The 22,352-nt window shown below is 34.7% G+C and overlaps 3 protein-coding genes across 8 annotated transcripts; 2 read left to right on the top strand and 1 right to left on the bottom strand.

The window, feature by feature from the left end:
- Nucleotides 1-84: 84 nt before the first annotated feature.
- LOC8262280 lies at nucleotides 85-3,136 on the bottom strand. Of its 3 annotated transcripts, XM_048375141.1 has the most exons (3): nucleotides 2,809-3,136; nucleotides 1,985-2,242; nucleotides 85-677 (listed from the first exon to the last, which is right to left on the bottom strand). In XM_048375141.1, exon 3 carries the CDS (start codon nucleotides 659-661, stop codon nucleotides 305-307), a length of 357 nt encoding a protein of 118 aa, XP_048231098.1. In that variant the 5' UTR covers nucleotides 662-677; nucleotides 1,985-2,242; nucleotides 2,809-3,136; the 3' UTR covers nucleotides 85-304. The 3 variants fall into 3 exon arrangements, with proteins under 3 accessions (XP_048231098.1, XP_025013192.1, XP_002519649.1); XM_025157424.2 differs by lacking the exon at nucleotides 1,985-2,242 and having other exon boundaries at nucleotides 85-693; XM_002519603.4 differs by lacking the exon at nucleotides 1,985-2,242 and having other exon boundaries at nucleotides 2,809-3,130.
- Nucleotides 3,137-5,016: 1,880 nt separating this feature from the next.
- On the top strand, nucleotides 5,017-12,811 carry LOC8262279 (KH domain-containing protein At4g18375). The gene is made up of 8 exons (XM_002519602.3): nucleotides 5,017-5,155; nucleotides 5,604-6,217; nucleotides 7,201-7,695; nucleotides 7,944-8,183; nucleotides 8,258-8,524; nucleotides 9,850-9,908; nucleotides 10,002-10,098; nucleotides 10,178-12,811. The coding sequence occupies exons 2-8, from the start codon at nucleotides 5,624-5,626 to the stop codon at nucleotides 10,307-10,309; spliced, it is 1,884 nt and encodes a 627-aa protein (XP_002519648.2). The 5' UTR covers nucleotides 5,017-5,155; nucleotides 5,604-5,623; the 3' UTR covers nucleotides 10,310-12,811.
- Nucleotides 12,812-13,898: 1,087 nt separating this feature from the next.
- LOC8262278 (ornithine aminotransferase, mitochondrial) lies at nucleotides 13,899-21,407 on the top strand. Of its 4 annotated transcripts, none has more exons than XM_025157438.2 (12): nucleotides 13,899-13,952; nucleotides 14,233-14,384; nucleotides 15,080-15,188; nucleotides 15,499-15,729; nucleotides 16,159-16,318; nucleotides 16,475-16,530; nucleotides 17,243-17,395; nucleotides 17,989-18,086; nucleotides 18,241-18,321; nucleotides 18,518-18,751; nucleotides 19,713-19,847; nucleotides 20,850-21,407. In XM_025157438.2, exons 1-12 carry the CDS (start codon nucleotides 13,902-13,904, stop codon nucleotides 20,893-20,895), a joined length of 1,506 nt encoding a protein of 501 aa, XP_025013206.2. In that variant the 5' UTR covers nucleotides 13,899-13,901; the 3' UTR covers nucleotides 20,896-21,407. The 4 variants fall into 4 exon arrangements, with proteins under 4 accessions (XP_025013206.2, XP_002519647.3, XP_015575015.3 ...); XM_015719529.3 differs by lacking the exon at nucleotides 13,899-13,952 and adding an exon at nucleotides 13,981-14,098; XM_015719528.3 differs by lacking the exon at nucleotides 13,899-13,952 and adding an exon at nucleotides 13,987-14,111.
- Nucleotides 21,408-22,352: the final 945 nt, after the last annotated feature.

Here is a 22,352-nt window from a genome sequence, read left to right as displayed (position 1 = left end):
CAGCAGCCAAGAACCATGTTCTCAATTACATCCAAGAATTAACCTTTTTAAAAGACCAGGAAGATCACAGTGCCAAGATGCATATCGAAAGAAAGAAAAGAGGAACTAATTCAATTCATAACTGAAATTGTTCCTTTGGTCGAGCCATTTAAACAAATGTGGCTGTTACATTGGTGCAAAAGCAAAAAAATTTCAATTCTAAAATTCCCGCAGGTACTAGTTCTATTCAAGTGACAGATATGTAACCAGGAGATGGTGAATTACATTGCACCAAGCAGAGAATTGCGGAACAAAGAATTGCTTCCTATTCTTGTAACTTAAACAGTGATAATTGTTCTTCAATCGAGCAATCCACATGACAAGTGGTTCTGCAAGAAGCGGGGATAAGAATAAGCCCAAGGCACCGCTGTTCCATTGGAGAAGGAGATGTGCGTCTGGTGCTTCGATATTCAACTGCATCTTGGAGAATGATGTTTCCTTGCTTGTCAATGCAATGGAAGGTACCCAAGAAAAAGCGTCCATCTTTGATGCCAACCAGCATTTTGCGGAAAAGCAGCTTCCTCACTCGAGATACAGGACCTGAGCTATTTGAGTTAGACTTATCTGAGCTCCCTGGCTGTGCAGCGGATACCTCCATTGCTTTCTCCACATCAATGTCCATGTGCTTAAATTGATCTCTGTTATTGTGAAAAACTGAGAAGAATTTAGAAATGCCGTCTTAAATGCATCAACTGAAAAGCAACTTCACCAAGATTGTGATATTAGGTGTAGAAACAGCCATCCGTTGTTGCTGAGAACTATCCTTTGACAACAGATATTTGAGGTTTGACAATAGGAAATAGGGCTACCAGAGATCATTAGATTTTTTGTCGCTTAAATTTAACAGTAAAAATCTACGATCCGGACAACTAAAAGTTTTCTTTTTTTCCACATAAGCAACAAACTTAATTTCATTCCTAAGAAAACCACCTTTCCATACATTAGAAAACCATTATAAATTGAGAATAATTCAAAATGCAACAAGATGCAATTTTAAGGAAAGAAAACACTAAAAAAGAGATAATCCCATTTTAAAATTAAAGCGAACAAGAGAGAAACTCGAACAACGTCCATCTAAATGCTATTTGTTCACTACAAACTGTATTGCCTACACAACCCCAGTAGGGTTATTCAAGAGTTCAAGGCACTGCTTGTTCTTCTCTTTTTCCCGTTTGCTATTCTTAAATTGATAACCAGCCACTAACACATGTTAGAATCCCGAGAGTTATTTACGACCTGAATACTAGAAATGTGCTCTAAATAAAGTTGAGATAGGGTTTGTAGTCATTTTGACTAGCAGGTTAAGACAGGTTTGGAAACCAGAAGTTTTTTGGCTCATTTTTGCCACTATTCTTTCTCATTTCCTATGGTGCCAGCCTTCTATGTGAACCGTGTACATCACATCCGAGCCTACTTTTCCAATAACTTGTCTCCTTCAGAGTTACCTCCATCATATGATGAGTTGAAATGCATTTATTTCAAGTGTTATCCTATGTTCTCTTACCATTCATCTAACTCAACTACCTGATGTCAAAGCCATTAAACAGCTATGAAGAAAGTTGCCCTATCAAACCAAAACCAAACAAGGGTCATTGGGCATAGAGAGTTGCTAGTTATCTCCAGCAAACTCCTTTGTAGCTGCCCTTTGACTTTTAGGAGTCCACTTTCCAGGGCTTGATCATCAAACATGTAGTTTAATATAATGGGTTTGGAGCATTTTGTTTATATTATAGTGATCCAAATGTCACAGGGTTTTGCATTTATTTAGTGTAGAGGTACACTAATGAAGCAACCTCATCCAAAATAAGTAGCTTGCAGCACCATGAACAAAACGCTTGGAGCTGAAAAAAAAAAGCCTCATTTTGTAGCCAAAGAAAAAAGAGATATGTTGAGAAAAAAATAATGTATGTCCAGAAGATAATGTCATAAGTGATTCTGAAATTACTTTGAAATTTAGTACGTATTCTTGAGAGCTTGGAGCAAACCTCCATTATTCACCATAGTCTGTTAGCTGAATCTTTCAGCAGTTATTTTCCCACAAACTCTCAGCAGATTTTATATTCAACTCTCATTTTCTCTGAAGTTACAATTTCATCATTCTAGCACTTCTTCCAACTGTATCCTCCACATTCTTAGAAAGACAGATATACCCTTCAATATTACATTCTGTAAGGCTGGCCTGCATCACCAAAAAACACCTAACCTAAAACTTTTTAATCAGTAAGAAAATGTATCCACGCTGCTCCATATTACTAGCCTACTATTGTAACAGCATAAAAAGTATGTTCCCCTCAGCTTAATTTTGTTCTAATCCATCCCCTTGTTAGGCCAAGAAACTAACACAGTTAGATTCAACTAAAGAAACAGAACATAAGGACAATTTATCACATGAAATCCTTATTCCACGGCTGCATTATCCAAGATCTCAGACCAAAATATATAAGGTAACACAAAAGCGAGATGGTATGCAGCATATGCTTATCTAAATTGCATTTTTCATATTTTTTTCTCTCTTCTTCTCTTACTTATTGTTCTAGTTTTTGTTTTTCTATTCTGAAAGTGAATGACTTTAAGATATCATGATTGTAATTCTTGAAAACTCCAGACACTAATAGAATACAAAGTTTTGAGTTTTATTCACTTTCTACATTCTTTAGCTCAGCACTTTCAGCAGCTAAACTCTATAACAACTATACAAAGGCATTCAGCTTGTAAGAATTTGAAAACAAGTAAGATAACTCAAGTACCCATCCATGTACAAGTGCCTACCTGTCGAGAGATTGAATCAACAGAAGTCACTTTCCCAAATCGGAGGCTGAGAAAACATCTGCAACAATCACTATGATCACAGCCTGAAAACCTAATTATATAATTGCAATTTGCAGAGAGAAAAGAGCGAGTGAGAGATCAAAGAAAAAAAAAAACAACACGGAGGAGAGGAAAAGACTGATGGAAGTAGGAATGGCATTGAGAAAAAAAGAACTACTAGCTCGAACGGCAAGGGATCGGGTACCATTAAGGACTACCCGAACTCAAAGCCCTTTCTTTTTTAATATACCCGATTCTGTCCCAAACCATTTAAAAAGTACCATGTATTCATCTTCATCAGTTATGGTACTTGTAATATTTATGTGTATCCAAATCCATTTAATATAGGTCCGGATATATAGTTATGTCATTTTTATAATTGATACTATTTATTTTTATTATTTAGTCTAATTAGATATTTTAAATATTAATCATTCAAATCAATTTAAAATATTATTGGATTTACTAAATTAGAATAGTTAGTATTAGATTATAAATTAATTTTAGTACTCAACTTATAGACAGATTTTTTAATATATATATTTAAAGCTGAAACAAAAAGAATTATTTAACTATAATTTTTATATGTAAAATTATTATAAATATGACATTTATTATTTTTTATAAATATTAATTTTTAAGAAGAAATAGAGTAATTACTTTGATGGTGTTCTAATTTTTTAAAATATGTATAAACTTTTTTTTATTACAATTTCATAGTTGAATTTGTTAATTTTAAACATTTAATTGTTTCTAGCAGGTTAGTGCTGAGATGGATATACTCAGTCCCCACATAATTGTTGATGTGGACAATAAAGTCTATATATCTCATGCATGTGATTGTCACGTGACTTTTTTAAGTTTGAAAATGCACATTTACTCTTTTCTTAATTATCTTCAATTAAACCCTAAAGGAAAAGAACTAAAAAAAATTGATTTTTGCCGTTTCTCCTTTCCAGTAATTCGTTAAACCTAAAACAATACCCTCTCTATCAAAGTAAAGATTTGTTGTAAGACACCCAGAAAAGGAAACTCAAACTTATCGAAACATGAACAAGTAATAACGTTATCATGTTTTTTGGTTAATTATTCTTGGGACTCTATATAAAATTTAGAAATGCTTTGGATTTTTATGCAAGTGCTGTAACAGTGTTAAAAGAAATTTGTAATTTTTTATGCATTTGGACCTTTTTTAAAGAGTTGCTCCATTTTCTGCATGGATTTTCGTTCAAGCATTTTAACAAACAGGTTGTATACAATATGTACGATATAAACATACTGACTGACATTTAGCAGCCATTACAATCAATTACTTCCATTTACCAACTATTACAATCAATTAGCATCCAAGTATCCAAAATAAGGCAGATTTTGGACAAAAGTAGAAGCTTACAGAATAGCCTTAACACTAACAAAATTAACAGTACCTGAATTACTATTTGTCCATAAGGTTCTCATAATGCATTGCCATAAATCAACAACATTATCCATGTTTTACCGTATAAAGAAGAAAATGAAACGAAGAATAGAAATTATGAAGCGAATGCAATGGGTTAAAACCCTAAATGTCTCTCTTTTTCAAGTGATGTTATCAGGGATATTAATGTATTTTTATATTGCAGAATCCAACTCAGCAAGTAGTTTAATATTTTTTCACTTTGCCATTTGATATTAGGATACTTGAACTAACCTCCTAGAAAAATTTAAATCGTTCGAAATTAAAATATTTAACCACCAAATTATAATACAAATAATTTATACATTCAATTGTTAGATATTAAGAAATTCAGATTATTCCAAAAAAATTGACAGCAAATTTTACAAAAAAGTATTTCAATAAACTATATAACGATTTTATAAATATCTTTTTAATGATTTTTATAATTTAAATATTAATTTTTTTTTTTTTCTTTCCACACTATAGATATAATTCAAACTCTTGCCAGTATCAAGTACTCGCCAAATTCCCATCATCAATGGGGGACCCGAAATTAGCCAAATCCGTTACCATTGTATATCGTACAACATGGCGTATGGAGCAAACGACTGGCTAAAGCTGTGAAGGACGTTGGGGTGCAATTGTTGAAGAAAACGCGAGAATTTCTTTATCCTTTTGGTAAACGGCGTCGTTAAGGTCCATGGCTATTAACAAAACAAAATCAACCTTTAAAAAGAAAAATATAAAATAAAATAAGTTACCGCGAGCTGACTTGTCGTGTGAGTAGGAAACTGCGAATTTATGTTACTCGCCCTCTCTCTCATCTGTTTAGGGTTTTTGTTTCGTCGTCACCATCACCTTCATCCACCGGTACGGACTTTATCCTCTACGATAATATTCCCTTTCTCTTCAAATTTAATTCTGGTTGTTTTCTAGTGTTTGTTACTATAATATATTTTCCCACTCGAGGTGTATTTTTTTTCGCTTTTCTCCAATAGATTCTAACCTGTGAAGTTGAAAGGGGAATTTACTGGTAAAAACACGTTCTTTTGCCCTAATTTAACACCAGAATTCTATGTTAACCTTTAATTAATTTCAAATACGTCTCTATTCATCCTTTTATTGGTGATAGAGTTCTTGTAATTTTAGTCCAGAAAACTAAATTTTACTAGTCAACTGAATCTATAATCTTGCTATAATATTAAATTAAAGCATTGACTAAACAGTGCCTAGTTATCATCTGTTGATTTGGAACTAGTTCATGCGTTTTATTTGTTCAATCTTTTTTTAATTAACTTGTGTGGTTTTCTGGTTTCAGAATACAGAAAAAGAAAACAAATGGGTGAGGGTGGGAAGCGGAATCGTCTGCAAAGAGATCATCATGATGGAGATAATAAGAACCAGAAGAGAAGGGTAAATGATAAAGATGAAAGGGGTAATAATGATGAGCTAGTTGCTTATAGAATACTTTGTCCTGATGAGGTTATAGGTAGTGTAATTGGCAAAAATGGCAAAGTTATCAATTCAATAAGGCAAGAGACCAGGGCAAAGGTTAAGGTTGTTGACCCCTTTCCAGGCCCTAACGATAGGGTTATTACAATTTATTGTTATGTTAAGAAGAAGGAAGATGTTGAGTTGGACGATGAATTTCATGATCATCAGCCATTTTGTGCTGCCCAGGATGCTCTTCTTAGAGTTCATTCTGCTATTTCAAATGCAGTTTCGTCTGTTCTTGATTCTGACAGGAAAATGAAGGATAAAGAGGAATGTCGAATCCTTGTCCCATCTAGTCAGTCTGCCAATATTATTGGTAAGGCTGGGACCACAATAAAGAAATTGAGAAGCAAGACGAGGGCCACTATTAAAGTTACTCCTAAGGATGCTTCTGACCCAACTCACTCATGTGCTATGGACTTTGATAATTTTATAATGGTTAGTCTGCACGCCATTAATTCCTTTAGAGTTCACTGTTAAGGGTAATTATAGAGTATCATGGAAAATCTATTATTTGCTATTTGTTAGAATGTGATATGCATCTGTTTACCGGTGAACCTTTCTTTGCTTTCAAGAAAAAAAAAAACCAGAGAACAGCTGAATAAATCTGGCCTTGGTTTTAAAAAATTCAGGTTGGGACTTGATTTTTGTTATGATTTCTGAACACTACTGTGTTGAACTCAATTGAATGATTTTGTAGCCTGGTAGCCTTCTGAGCTTACAATTCTTGTTCCCGTTGGAGAGAGTATGGTTGATTATATATTGTGTGCCGCTTCTGAAGTCTCCTATGCACTTGCTCTGTGAATAGTCATGCTTTTAATTGCATGTGTTTAGATATGACCTTTTCATTGTCATTTCCTAATAAAAACTGCATACAACGAGGAATGCTGAACGTAGTTCGTATTTGAGGTCCTCAACTCTACCAAAATCATTACTTTTGGCATTTATAGAGTTTAATTCCTTATTATGAACTAATTCCCATTACCTGTAAATGACATTCTAGCTGCTATATGGTGTTTTCTAGTGACTTTCCTTTGCTCTGAAAGTTGAAGAACTATTGATGCTTTGCATGAGGCTTCTTCTTTATAGAATTGGGTATTTTTCCTTTTTTAATATTCAAGTTATTTTGACTTTTCTTATGCGTTTTTTCTAAGATCTAGAGGACCAGAATGTATCTTAAAGCATTTAACTTCTTTATTTTGACAATTACTCCCTCCTTCTTCCCCCTCACCCATCTCTGGCTTCTCATTCTCTTTCTTTGATATTGTTGATATGTGAATTTGTGAAACCCATTCAATAGGGCTTTCCTATGATAAACAATTTTAACCTATGGGCTTTTGACCTTAACTCTTCTATTCTATAATCTGCTCTTTGTTATGATGTTTCTTCCTTAGAGCTTAAGATTCTTTTTCATGCGATAGATAGCTGGTGAATCAGAAGCTGTGAAGAAAGCATTATTTGCAGTTTCTGCAATTATGTATAAGTTCAATCCTAAGGAAGAAATTCCGCTTGAGACGACTGTGCCAGAAGCTCCTCCAAGCATTATTATACCATCAGATGTCTCCATTTATCCACCAGGTGGATTATATCCTAATGCTGATCCAATTGTCCCTTCTAGATCTGTTCCACCAATCTTAGGCTCTACACATTTACCAGAACATCAAGGATACCAGGATGCAGGGGGTTCATGGCCTGTATATTCTTCCACCCTTCCTGTAGTTCCTAGTTTTGGCATTGCATCTCAATCTGAGGAATTAATCTTACGAGTATTGTGCCCCTTTGATAAAATTGGACGTGTCATTGGTAGGGGTGGGGGTACTATTAAAACCATAAGGCAGGCTAGTGGAGCTCGTATCGAGGTTGATGATACCAAAGCTGACCGTGATGAGTGTATCATTACAGTGACTGCTATGGAGGTGTGCCTTCTTTCTTCTTGGAGAATGAACTTTCATATCAAAGTTCTTTTTCTTATTTAAATATAATTCAAAAGAAGAATCTCATTAGAAAGAAGTTCAAAATTACTTTTGTTTTATGCTGGACCCAACTCAGTCGAGTCTTTCATCAAAAGAAATTTGATATCAAATGTACTCTGCTCATAAATTCAAATCCTCTTGGAATATGTTGTCTGCTGATCATCTAATGTAATGTGTCTATCATCTTGCAGTCACCAGATGATTTGAAATCCATGGCAGTGGAAGCTATTTTATTGCTACAGGGGAAGATTAATGATGAAGATGATGACACTGTTAGCATTAGACTCCTTGTTCCATGTAAAGTTATTGGGTGTATAATTGGAAAAAGCGGTTCAATCATAAATGAAATTCGCCGGAGAACCAAAGCTGATATACGCATTTCCAAAGGCCAGAAGCCTAAGTGTGCTGATTCTAGTGATGAACTTGTTGAGGTCTATTTTATGAACTTTACCAACTTCTTACTGCTCGTTTTGGTTTGTCTTAGGCTGACCTTGTGCTTATATAGGTGCTAGGAGAAGTTGGTAGTGTGAGAGATGCCCTTGTCCAAATTGTTCTGAGGCTCAGAGATGATGCCTTGAAAGAAAAAGATGGCAGTCATAATCCTTCAGTTGGTGCCGATCCTTTATACTCAGGTGGCTCTGGTATTTCAGTACCATCTCTATTGTCTTCTGTTCCACCAGTCACTCCACTGGCTTATGACCAGAGGCCTGAAACTGGAAGTGGCTTGGGCCTGCTTTCATCAAGCAATCTCTATGGATATGGATCTTTGACGGTATGTCACTGATTGGGCAAATTTTGTCGCCACTAGTTTCGTCCTCATTATTAATTTGATAATTACAATCTAAAGTTATGTTATAGGCCTCCTGTGTAGCCATTATGGGGTTTGAAATCAGTCCATTGATAAAAGGATGTAACTTTCTTTCTGCTTGTTCTATTCAGTATATCATCTTGTATTATTTATTCCTGCTGTTTGTTCTGTGTTTGCTGTTTGAAGCTTAAAGGTAAAGCATCTTGCAATCACAAATTTATTCGTGTTTTGTTGCAATCCCGGCTTTATTTGGTTTTCTTGGGTGGTTCTTTTGTGTTCTTAGAGATGCAAAGTACTAGATAGGATATTTCTTAGGTTCACCAACTAGGCTAGGCTCATCTTTCATCAAATAGGGGTTCCCAATTCTGAATTGCTAGCTGTTTTGAGTCTGTACATGCATCAAACTTGAGCAAATTTTATAATAGGTTAACGGCCTGACAAGATGAGCCTTATTGCAATATTAAGGTTGCTCCACCATGAGGTCACTGGTCAGATTATGGGCAAAGCATAATTCTAGATTAAGACTGTGCTCCTTGAAGTCACTGATGACTCGGGCAGTTTCTATATTAAGGCCCTTGATCTGTCCAATATAAACATCTTTAGGTTAAGACACCTGGTGTGTCCTATATCAACATTAAAGTAAGTAGGATAGATCCTATTCCCTTGAGATACACAGATTTTTATGCAATGTGGGTGTGCGTGCACACTCATCAGATGTCGGGGTATGTGTATTTTCTTGCTGAATTCTTACCTCTTTTCTTTCCCTTGATATCCCATTTCTTTATTGAAATATTTCTTGAATGTTTGCAGTTTTAGGGAATGATTTCAGGCCATTCTATGGTTGTTCAAGGATCCTTTCATGCATTATGTAGATATCAAGGAAAATCTGTTTTGGCTTCAAAAGATGGGCCTCTTCTGATAAAAAAAGTGGTTATGTTACCTTGTCAAATTCCACTGTAATTTTTAAAATGAACATTTGAATGTCCTTCAAAAGTAAGTAAAATAAACCCGAAACATGTAAAATGAAGTTAATGCAGCCGTGAAATAAGCTATTATTGCGAAAATCAGTGAATGCAACCAACTATAATTAAGAATTTCATCTTTGGACCAAAAACAGGCAAAGGGTGGAATACCACAAAGACAAAGTGTTCCTGAAAAATAAAAGGCAGTTTTCTTTAGTTGAATACTTTTTTTTTACTTATTTTTATTTTTAAAAGATTCCTCATTTTAGCTCTTTCTTCTTCTGTTAGCTGCATACTTATCTTTTCTTGTTTTCTTTTTTTGTTTAGATGGGAGATAATGGGTATGATTCAATGTCTTCATATTCATCGTCTAAGCTGTATGGAGGGTTAGTACATGTTATTCTCAAATTCCTGTGATGAACCTTGTTTCCTTGGGCTTCTGTATTTTTTATTCAAGCTGATTTTGTGGACATGCACAGACTGCCTCCACCCTCAACCCTGGAGATGTTGGTGCCTGCTAATGCAGTGGGTAAAGTGCTGGGCAAAGGAGGCGCAAATATAGCCAACATACGGAAGGTTGGTTCAGAGTTATTCGCATATATTGCAAATTTGGTGGACATTTGTAAGTTCTTATGCTTTCTTGTTTCTATTTCAGATATCAGGAGCAATGATAGAGATCTCTGATGCCAAGTCTGCTAGAGGCGACCGTATTGCTCATATATCTGGCACGCCAGAGCAGAAGCGTGCAGCTGAAAACTTGATCCAGGCATTTATAATGGCTACCTAATTTTCAAGAACACATATCTTGGTATTTTGAAGGTGAATAGTTAAAATTTTGGAATATTCTTCGTCACAGTCATCCTTAGTTCTTTAGGTTCCATATGGAAAGGGCTTCACTTTCTAGGCTTCTACAAGTGGACTCCTGTTTCTTACATAACGATATCTGCCAAGATCACGTGGGATGTACAATGCTGGTTTACATTTATGGGCATAGGTTCCTGCCATTGCTGCTTGATCTATTCCTTAATCTGCAGATCTTAGAAACTGTTAGGTTCTTTCTTTCCCTCCGTTCTGTTTTATCTGGTCTTATCATTAACTAGTATGGGCCCCACCTTATTTCCAATATTGTTTATTCTCTGATTTGATAATCACTAGGAAGTGTTTTCAATACCATATTGCCAAACTCATTATGAATATGTGTTGTTTTTTCTGGCCATACAATCTCTTGATCTCTGCTTGTTAGATAATCTTCTCTCTCAGTGATTCAAAATGCTGTGCAGTTGTTTCTGAACTCTACTTGATTTTCCTGGCTTTTACATTTCTAATGCAGTTTAAAGGCAATCACCCTCTTGTAATGATTAGTAAAGTTGACTCTCTGGAGTCTTGACTTGCTTCATTCTCCTCTTAGCTAAAAAATCGTGTGTCTTTTTCTCCGGTTTATGAAGACGAAGACTTGGAGATTAGATCATTAAATTGCTACATGTCATATAGTTCTCTCTCTATATCCTCCTTCATGCATATTTTTGTGAGTTGCACATTACGTATGCGATAAAATTCAAAACAAGCTATCAAATTTCTTTAGGGAAGTTATTGTTGTTTTAATACTCTTATAGAGCCCCGAAGATTTTTCTCTCAAAGCTTTTACTGTGCCACCAGATACAAGTTAGACGAAAGATACCTCTTAACTGTCAGATTTGAACAGCTATAGGTAATTGCAGTGCCACTATCTTTTCTACATTTGGGTTGTTGCTTTCATTGACAGCCCAGTTTCTTATGTCTTAAGTTCAGTTAACTTCTGCTTTTATTGGTACTTGAGTTATTGAACATCTTTTATTGATCACCTTTAGGCCATGATTAGGTTAGCTGCCCTCAAAAACTTTTCAAAGTTGTCATATAGCCTTAATATATTAAGTTACTCCTCTTCCTTCCTCTTATCTCTCTTTTCTTTTTGCTTTCCCACTGCTCTTTTGTTCTAACTTCTTGTTGACCCCCTTTTACTTCAAATATAATTCCAGCCTGATAACATGGGTTCAAAACAACATTTTGTTTTTCTTAATTTTAGTGAGCTGTTTATTGTTAAAAGGCTCTTCATTATAAGAATATCCAATTTCCTTTCATGGTGAATCCCCTGTTAGTTGTTTCCATAATCCATTTTTGAAAGACAGTCCAGATGGTGTCAAGTTGGTTTTCATTCAGCAGTGGCTCTTCGTTTTTTGTTTGGCACGTCATCATGCAGCTCTACTCAGTGTTCATTGTCTACCATTTTGGCTCCTAATTCTCGCTAAAAGCGTTATGAATATCCTGTTCCTTTTGTCCATTTGATGTCCAGTTATTCCGGATTTTGTAACGAGGGATGGGTCTTTTTCCCTCCATAATGCCAACCTGCTGTAACAGCCACTCTCCTAATTCATAAGGTCAACCATAGGATTTCAACCTACTGGCAAACACTGTTACTTTAGGCGATGAACCATTAGGTAGCCAAATTCATTGCTATCAGATTCTGATGATCATGTTGTGCACAATGTTACCAAAAACTGTACATTATGCAGTTTTGTAAGTGATCTACTTTTACCTGCACCCTTTTCCATTTCTTTTTTTGACAATGAACTGTTTTTATTAGTTCCTTTGCCTTGAAAATCTGCAGGTAAAGCACCAATTCCCATGTAACTTCCTTTTTTATTTTTTCCCTTTCTCAAAGTTCCACAAAATATGCCGTACAGCACCAGTAGACGCAATTCAAAACTGCCATTCTTTTAACTTCAGTTATGAGTCATAGCAGAGTTCCTTTCTGTTAAAAGTTCTTTGCTACTGAGTATACTGTAAATGTGGAATCGTTTTGTAGTAAAGTTAGCCTGCCATGTTTAGTTATGAATGCATACCCAGCCTTTACTTTTTTCCATGATCAAGAGCATTTCTAAGCAAGTTAGTTCCTCCATTATCCTAATAGGATTACGCAAGCTGGTCTGCTGTGATGAGCTAGAAAACCCTCCTTCATTGTCTTAGATCTGTCTACATGTAAAGGTCTTTTTATCTTGTCCCTTCACGTAAAATTGAGTTTGAAAGGCTGTTTGATGACTGATCAAGTTAGTATTTGGTAGAAAGTGGAGTATTAATATTCTTTTACGATAGCAGTGGAGGTGAGAACAAGAAAATTATTTGACTAGGAGGCTGTTGCATTAATATGGTTTTGTATTTTTTAATTGATGTAGATGGTTATGTACGCTATTGTTAAAAGCTTGTGGTGATATGTGGTAACTTGCTTAATGCTATACGTTGTGGTTTACAAGTATTTGTCGGATTGTTGGATAGTTTTTTTTTTTTCCTTACTTTTTGTCTCTCTTATTGAGATCTTAGGTAATATTCTGATTGTATGGATGGCCTTGTAATGGGAAAAGACTAATATTGTTGATCACATCATGGCCCTGTATTATATTGTAGTTCCTTGTTCTAAATTCTGGAACATTTGCAATTCTTTATGATTTAATAGTATTGAGCTACATTAAAATGGCACAAGTGGCTAAAAAACGATGGCGAAAATCTGTTCCGGGATTGATTCTGGATGAAGTAAGAAGCTGACTTGTAGTTGCAGAGAACTAGTAGGGTTTCTGAATTTATTGCAAGTTTCAACCTGATTCTATCATAATGCTGTTACAGTGGGGTTTCTGATATTTATTATGGAAAATAAATTACTTGTTTCTATTTTCAACTATGTTAATTTACAAATTTACAGAAAATATCTTCTACTGGAAGATTTTAAGTCCTTTTAGTTAACTTTATGGCATGTATTGCTGCTTGTAGAAATTTTGCCCGTCGGCTTAGCTTTGGCAATATATTGTACTCATAGAAACTTTGCCTCCTGATTTATTTTACATTTTTACTAACCCGAAAGGCCAGAGAAGCAAGTTTACCTCAAATATTAAATTGCTTTCTTGATACCTTCTTGACAAAAGAAGAAAAAAAAAAAGGTATACATATTCAAATGCAAGAAACAGAAGGTTAAATTTTGGAAGTGAGACGTATTATGAAGACGTTATTGGCTTTATGATGTAGATCTCGGATTAATTATTCTGAAAAACAAACTAATTTGATTAAGACAGTAATTAAGAGAGAGACTGGTATTGTCCATATACAATATAGGACAAAAATTTGATGTCCGTGGAATTGATATGGGCTTCGCGATATAATATCATAAAACTGATGATGAGACTATAAAAGAAATACTTTATGTTCTCTAGAAAATAAATATATAAAACAGCAAAAATTAATATTAGAAGAAAAGTGAAGTAGTATAAGCGATGTAAGTTGAATGGTTTCCTGAATTTGCAAGTAAAAGAGAAATGTGGAAGTGAGGTTACCTAGATAACTGGGATACTTAGGTTATGCTTTGGGGGATGTATCACCGCACACAGCGACAAGAAGCATGGAAAAAGGTTAACACGCAAATAAAAATGTATCAGACAACCCTTTTATCCATTCTTGATTTGACAGCACATAAAATCATACCTCTATGACTTAAAAATAAAAAGAAGAAAAAGAAACGCACCTCTATGTATCATAACTGATTGAAAAAGATAATGTAAATTATTCACGTAAAACCACTCTCTACATTCTCCTTCAATAAATAATTATTCTGTTGTATAAAAGCTTTCTTCTTTGGTTCTGATTTCGATTGTCATCGTTTATATCATATTTTTTTATGGTGGCTGACAGATAACAATGGCATCTACAAAGAGACTGGTGCAGTGTTTGTTGAACAGAGTTTGTAGAGAAACTAGGAGGAGTTATGGTGCCCTTCCTGAAGGAACCACTTCTTCCTCTTCTCAACAACTTATTGGCTTGGAATATGATTTCAGTGCCCACAAGTAAAAGCTATTTCCTCTCTTATTTTCTTTCTCATCATTAGTTGTTTTTTATTTCTTGTAAAAGTTCTTCAATTCTTTCACTTGTTTTATTTCTGGGTTTGACTCATATTATCTCAAGTGCCCATAAACATCCACGTCTCCTCTTTATTTTATGTATTTTAGGTCTATTGGTAACTGGATATATCACTTCACCGATCTTTCAATTGATTGGCCGTGTAGACATGTATTTTTTGTGTTCACATTTTATGTTCACTATGTTAAGTGGAGGATTATTGTGATTGAGCTCTTGTTATTGTTTGTTGTATTGAATCTCTCTCTTGGTTAAATAAGAAGGCACTATCAATTTTAGAAATATCACAGATAAACCAAAGAACTGGTATAATCATAACTACAGAATTAATTAGTCAGCAAACTTTTCTATCTCTCTATTGTCAAGTGTTCAGAATTTCATCGTGATGCCAGTTTTGCATTCAATTTTTCGGTTATCTGCAATTTTGCACCACACTCAAACCTGCATGCGGGTTTGTGTTTTAGTTGGTTCTGGATAAATGAAGGTATAATTTGATAAGTATCAGAAGTGTCAGTTGATTTTAGCATTTGGGCTGTGGTGCCCAAGATTGTGATAGAGTAGATTTTAGGTAGTTTTAATTTGTTATACTCTTTAGATCAAAAGTCACTTTTCTGTTTCAATGTAGTTATCATCCAGTTCCCATTGTATTCTCCCGAGCAAAGGGATCTTCTATATGGGATCCTGAAGGCAACAAATACCTAGATTTTCTTTCAGCGTACTCAGCCGTTAATCAGGTAATAACAATGTTTAAACATGTTTCTGTACTAAATGGATTTAATGTTCAACTGTGGCCAAGCCATGGAGTGTTTTATGCAATTGTTTTGCTATATCAAATTAAAACATAAAAGAGGAGTAATGATTGATTTTGTGGTAAATAGGCAATTGTTTTTTGTGCTTATAGTTAGAACGCAAAAACTTTTGTGGAAAAACCTTACTATGAAGGACATTCCTTGTAGATTGAATATTGCAATAGACCATACTGTATAGATTTTCGTTAGTGAATTATATGGACATCCAATTTAACTGTATTGCTTCCTTCTGCAGGGACATTGTCATCCTAAGATAATGAAAGCGTTAAAAGACCAGGCAGAAAAGCTTACTTTGAGCTCTAGAGCCTTCTACAATGATAGATTCCCACTATTTGCAGAGCGCCTAACAAGCATGTTTGGCTATGATATGGTGCTACCAATGAACACTGGTGCTGAAGGTGTGGAAACAGCTTTGAAGTTGGCTAGGAAATGGGGATATGAGAAGAAGAAAATTACTAAAGATGAGGTAACCATCCCTACAGATTTTGATCATTAAAATAACTATGAAAATAAAACTTATTTAAGAGTTTTGTTTGCATTTCCTCTCCTCAGATCAATCTATATGGAAATATTAGACTTGGTGTGTTTAGGCCTGTTTATTCATGTGTGATAATATCTGTAGTAATTTGTTCTAGCTGAAGGGAGTTTGATGATCCGTTCACACACCCTTTTAAGATATGAGTTGTGCCGATTTATTAATTTTCCACTTTATTTAAGATGTTTCCTTTTTCCTTTTCTGTTAATTACGTTAATCATGGATATTGAAAATGAAAATGCAAATTTCTCACCCTAGCCACTAGAAATTGGATTTATAAATTACTGTTTGACCTCATATAACTCCTTGTTTTTTAATTTACTGTTTTATGAATGTTCATCTAATTTATGCTACATTCAGGCCATTATTGTCTCTTGTTGTGGCTGCTTCCATGGCCGTACAATAGCTGTCATCTCTATGAGCTGTGACAATGAAGCAACTCGGGGGTTTGGGCCATTGTTGCCTGGTCATTTTAAAGTCGATTTTGGCGATGAAGTTGCTCTTGAGAAAATCTTTAAAGGTTTGAATAGACCAAAATGTTTCAATAGTTTGATGATTATTGTTCCATTTGCGTGGTAGCAAAGGTTTCTTGAACCAGTTCTTTTATGGAATTGATATAGTATCATAAAAACATGTTTAAAGCATTCTCATAAGTCAACTTCATAATGGCTTGCAGAAAGAGGAGATCGAATAGCTGGATTTCTTTTTGAACCCATCCAAGGCGAGGCAGGGGTATGTGTTGTTTGAAAATGATTGGATACTTATGGAAAATGCTACATGGATTCTGATTCTGTCTAGATTTTTTCTAAGGTGTGCATTAATTTTGTTTGAAACAAAAGTGAAAAGCATCGTTAAATTTATTAAGTTTAATGCTTTAATTATAATTTGGATTGTCCACATAGAAGAGCAACATGGGTACTTCAATTCTTCATTTATTTCTATATGTATAAACTAAATCACAAATTCTGCTACGAAATAGTTTCTTAGGAATGTATGTAACTGCTTCTTGTAAATCATATCTGATGAATTGGTTATATGATAACTTGTGCATCTGATGCCTATGCCTACCCTATACCCAAGTGCTGTTGAGTGGTATAAGACGTGGATACTTCACAAATTCAAAGTAACTGCTGAAAACAGCATATGGGAGCTTACCAACTTTGTCTGATAAATACTCTGGAATCTTAAATGAGTCAAACCATGCTAATCTGTTTTCTGGACAGAGATATTGATTAATAGCTAATACCAACATTTTCCTAATTTACTTGGTTCTTTTGAGTGAATTATCCGTAACATGTTCGTTTGCATTGAAGCTCACATTGCATGGGCAAGAGCAGATCCTTTTTGTTTACCATTTGGGCTTGCGGCTTTTTGTGGAGAAGCTGATTCTCCCATTTCTGAAATCCCCTTTAATCATTCCAATCTCTCTTTCATTTTGTGGTAGGTTGTAATTCCCCCAGATGGTTACCTAAAAGCTGTCAGAGACCTTTGTACAAAATATAACGTCTTAATGATTGCTGATGAAATTCAAACTGGCTTAGCACGAACTGGAAAAATGCTGGCCTGTGATTGGGAACAAGTTCGCCCTGATGTAGTTGTAAGGCTCTTTTCCTTTGATTCTTGATCGATGAATTTTTCAAGTATTGGATGTGAAAATGGTGCATTCCTTTGTCAGTATTGTGCACCACCAGGTGAAAATTCCTGAAATTGGTGCACAAGCTGGTTTCTGTGTCTATTTCTAGATGCTGGGGACCATGCCTAGAAGGATTATGCATAAACAACAACTACAATGGGCTTGATCAATTTGGGTTTTAAATTTTTATGCCTTTGTATATATATAATATGTTTACCTAAATTGATGTTTTCCTTGCTTTAGTTATAATCTTAATTGGTTACACTATGAAGCCTGCCCTTAAATAAATATTATCATTCTCTAAGTGATTTCTTGGAAGTTTGAGGAAAAGTCTAAAAGCATGTGTCCAATTGAAGAACGGCAAGGAATAAGTACCTAGATAATCTCTGCTCGCATTTTGATTGCATATATAACATTTTTCTATTTGTCGTGGCTGATTAATCTCCAAATTGAGAGCAACTATAGTTCATGAAACTAAATTGCTATAGTGAATCAACCATATTACACATTTTAATGTGCCTTAATGCATGAAATTCTTCCATGTTTATTCTTCTCAGATACTAGGAAAAGCATTGGGTGGTGGAGTAATACCCGTAAGTGCTGTGCTCGCAGACAAAGATGTAATGCTTTGCATTCAACCTGGAGAGCATGGAAGGTTTGTCATTCTAACAGTTTGGTATTATGTACCTATCGTTTCTTCTCCAGATGCCTATAGCTTTCTGATTCTGATCTTTCTACTATCTTTATTGTGTTGCTTTTGTGGCCTTTCTAACAAAGGCTCTGGTGTTTTTATTTGTTGTTGTTCTCAGCACTTTTGGGGGTAATCCTTTGGCCAGTGCTGTTGCTGTTGCCTCATTAGATGTGGTCATTGATGAGGGGCTTGCTGAGAGGTATCCTATCCACGACCAATATGAATGACTGATCCTTGATTTTTTTTATTTTTGCAACTAAATTTTTTTGGAAGCTTATAGAGTATAAAGAAGATTGTAATTTATTAATATCACTAAAACCTGGTTTAACAATAGAAGGTTCAGAGTTGTTCATTGAAGTGCATCTCACAGGTTATTGAACTTTTTAACTCTATAGATCTGCCCAATTGGGGGAGGAGCTCAGGGATCAGCTACTTAAGGTTCAGCAGCAATTTCCGGACTACATTAAAGAAGTTCGAGGAAGAGGTCTATTCAATGCTGTGGAGTTTGACAGCAAAGCTTTGTCTCCCATTTCTGCATATGATATTTGTCTGAAGTTGAAGGAGAGAGGAATTCTTGCTAAGCCCACACATGATACAATTGTTCGGTTAACTCCTCCACTCTCCATGAGGTAAGGAAGCATTGCAGAGTGTTCAATAGGATGTCTCTGTGCAAGCTTAGTTTTTCTTGACAAACTTAATCTTGTTTCATAATGCCTTGTCGTATGTGACCTAGAGGAATCAATGAAATCATTGATATTAGTCAAGTGAGATGCTGCTTGGATTCTGCAGGAATCATCCTGACATCATATTGTTGTCCTTTGAGGCCTTTGAATGGGACACTTGGACCTGTTTAAATCTCAATACTGATAATTGATATAAAATTCGGGCCAACTAGTCCATAATGTTGGCCAAGTTGGAAGGGCCACTTTGGATTAGCCCATGTGGATTCTTTCCTCTGGTTTGTTATGGCATATGGTGTAGGCGAAAGAAATGGCATGCACATGGGAATATCATACACTATATTGCATAACTAAGTGCCACTAGAAAACGAAGTTTTTAAAGCCTCAAGACTTTTTTATGGAGCACATAATAAATTTTGTATGAATCCTATTATGTTGTTTGTCTTCTCAGCCTTGCATTTTGAAAAAAGGATTTCCGCAATCAGTCTTGTAACAGCAGCTTTCCTGAGCTTTCCACTTCCAGATTAGCATTTTTTCCCCCTATTCTGTTCCGCCTTTTCACTTCTATCTACTATCGATAGGACACCTTTGGTAGATAGTTGATGATAAAATCATGATGCTATGAAATCTAAGACCTTTCTGTCCTCTTGCTAACTTTTGAGTCAATTTTTCCGTTTAGGTAGTTTTTACATTGGTCTGAAATATTTTCTTCCAACTTTTTAAGACTCGTACTTGCATCAGTGTTATAGACCCCTCCTGTTATCTACTTATCGCTGATTGTTAATGTTGACTGCTATCTGTTACATATTATGAGTTATAGTGAAAATGAGAAACGGTATACCTAAGATTTTCAGCAGATTGTTTTTTATGGTACAACTGTATGACTTCAGATAAATTGTGGTATTTTCAGTTTGGATGAGCTCCAGGAGGGCTCAAAGGCACTGCGTGAAGTTCTGGAATTTGATTTACCCAATTTGCTGAAAGACAAACCGGAAAAGGCTTCCTCAGCTGCTTCTACAAGTTGTGACCGTTGTGGGCGAAATTTGTATGCTTCTTCAGTTTAAGATGATTAAACTCGGTCCTTAATATTTTCTGGCATATGAATTCCCTGAAAATAAGTATTAGTTTATTTCCTGCTCCTAGCCCACTTAATAATTAAATTAAGCACTTGATGAAACCTCAATCAGTATGATACCCTTTTTGTGGAAGAAAAGCAGAAAAAGTAGCGGCATATCTATCACTTCATCGTTCTTGGTCTTGTCGGAATTTTGTCTTCCATAAATCTTTTGTAGAGGAAATTTGAGCAGCTTCTCAGAGTGGAAGATAAACTAACCAATTCGCCTCATTCTTGCATTTTGCATTTTCATAAGATTACTCCTAGACCATAGGAAATCACCAAAATTGTTTTACTAAGTTATGAATTTGGAATTAATTAATATGTATGGAGAACCTGAAATTTATAATCAGAAAATTAAATTTGAACTTTGTAAATTTCTTTTACATGTTTAGTTGAAATTCATAAAATTTATAAAATTTATTTACAAATTTAAAATTTATATGTTTTGATAGTCAAAATAATTTATAATCTTACATATTCAAATTTTTATAAAATTTACTATAGTAAAATTAAATTCTAATAAAATAGATAAAAAATTTAAATAAATTTTAAATTAGTTAATCATAGTACTAAAATATTTTTTTAAAATTTTATTATTTTTATTTTATTTTCTCTTGTATATTTTTTTAAATAAAATAAATTCTTTAATAAATTTTATTACACAGTGCATTAATTTTTTGTCCAACATTCCTTCATGACGAGACATTGCACTTCAGTGTGAAATTGCTAAGAGTACGCGTAGTCCAGAAAGAGGCAGCGCCCTACCGGATTTGGCCTAGTATAAATATATATATCTTACAACATGCATGTATGTCTAATCCGAGGTTATTGAGTTACATTGTTTACAATGTATTTCTACGTGAATGATAGAGAGAATTATAACATGTTTCCCTATGTTTGTTACTCTGCTAAAATGGGTTCTGATTGCAGCATGGTTCGAGGATCAGGTACCTGTCGAGCTGCACGTGGAAGGTAATGTGAATGGGCGAAACATGGGATGGTGGTAATTAACATTTTCTTGGGATTGGGATAGGATCCAATCTGATAACATCGTCTGCTTCATCTACATAATCATGCTATAAACAAATAAATAAAATTAATGAATATTATGTATATGCATATGTATATATGGACGTAGAGGAGGGGTGCGTGCATGTGAATGTGAATGTGAATGTGCATGTACATGTACATGTACGTAAGGGCATGGCTCAGTTTGGTAGTGTCTCTCTTCTGCGCTGGTCACATAGCACATGTATGATTGTGTTCGTGTTTATCAGTAGGAAACTGACAAGGACGTGTGTGTGTGCGCTCGCACCGTGCGCACAGCACATGTAAGTAGGTTAAGAGGAGGTGTGATTTGTGGGATAAATGAAATGAGTTACGTGGTTCTGGTTTTATTTTGGAAAGCATAAAACAAGATGGTTCTTGGGTTCATATCACTTGATGAATGCTATTTTTATTTACATAAAATTCCATCTTTATTCTTTATCATTTTGTTTTGTGGGATGAAACGTGTGCACAAATGGATGTACGTACTACTCTTCAAAAGGAATTGTTAAATTTCTATACTTTGGTTGAGGGAGACATGGCTGAGACACAATAATGCAGAAACTTTTGGGTGGTTACGTAATCATATAGCAAGAAACAGCTTCTTCTCCTTAATTATTTGGTATACTAACAGATGGGTCTGTTGTTAACCGAGAGAGAGAGAGAGAGAATTAAGAGCTGATCTTAATGGCGTAGGTCATGTGCCCTACAAGAATATTTTAGTGGGTTTTGTTTGTTTGAACTTAGCTGGTTATATCATTATTGTTTTATACTGGAAAAAAGGCTTAGCTGTTATATAAAACTATATAAGGATTAGTATTTAATACAAGTTGCATACTTTTTTTATTTTATTTTGCTTTTCAGTAGATAATGCAAGTTGAAGTTGATGTTATATGCTCAGTTAATATCGTTTAGTGCTTTGTTTGTTACTCTCTGTCTCTTCTTGTTTAATTTTGCCTAAACTAAATCTCTCCTCTTTTCTTGAAAAAAATACTATATATTAAAAGTTTGGTCATTAGGTGGCCTTAAAGTCTCTTCCAAGAGATACTTCACTACTTATATAATAGCCAATCTATGAACCACTTGCCATTTATTTCTTTTCCATTATTTAATAATAGATTGCAGAAAATGCTCAACTCCTAACCTTTTCATTAAATAAATAAACGATAATGTATATTTTAATTGGTATAATTTTTAAATCTTTTTCATTTTTTTCTATTTACATATACGGTGCATTAAGTTAATGCTAAGAATTATTAATAGATCATCAGTGACTTTCAAAATTAGCATCTTTAAAAGAAATTTTTATCAGTTCATAAAGGTAAAACGAATGCTGGTCTTTGTGAAAGCTACCTTGGCTTGCAAATCCAGGTTGAACATGTAGGT

Source organism: Ricinus communis, chromosome 5, assembly GCF_019578655.1.
Source record: "Ricinus communis isolate WT05 ecotype wild-type chromosome 5, ASM1957865v1, whole genome shotgun sequence".
In the NCBI taxonomy this organism is placed as follows: Eukaryota; Viridiplantae; Streptophyta; class Magnoliopsida; order Malpighiales; family Euphorbiaceae; genus Ricinus; species Ricinus communis.
This window is presented reverse-complemented; position numbering and strand designations above follow the sequence as displayed.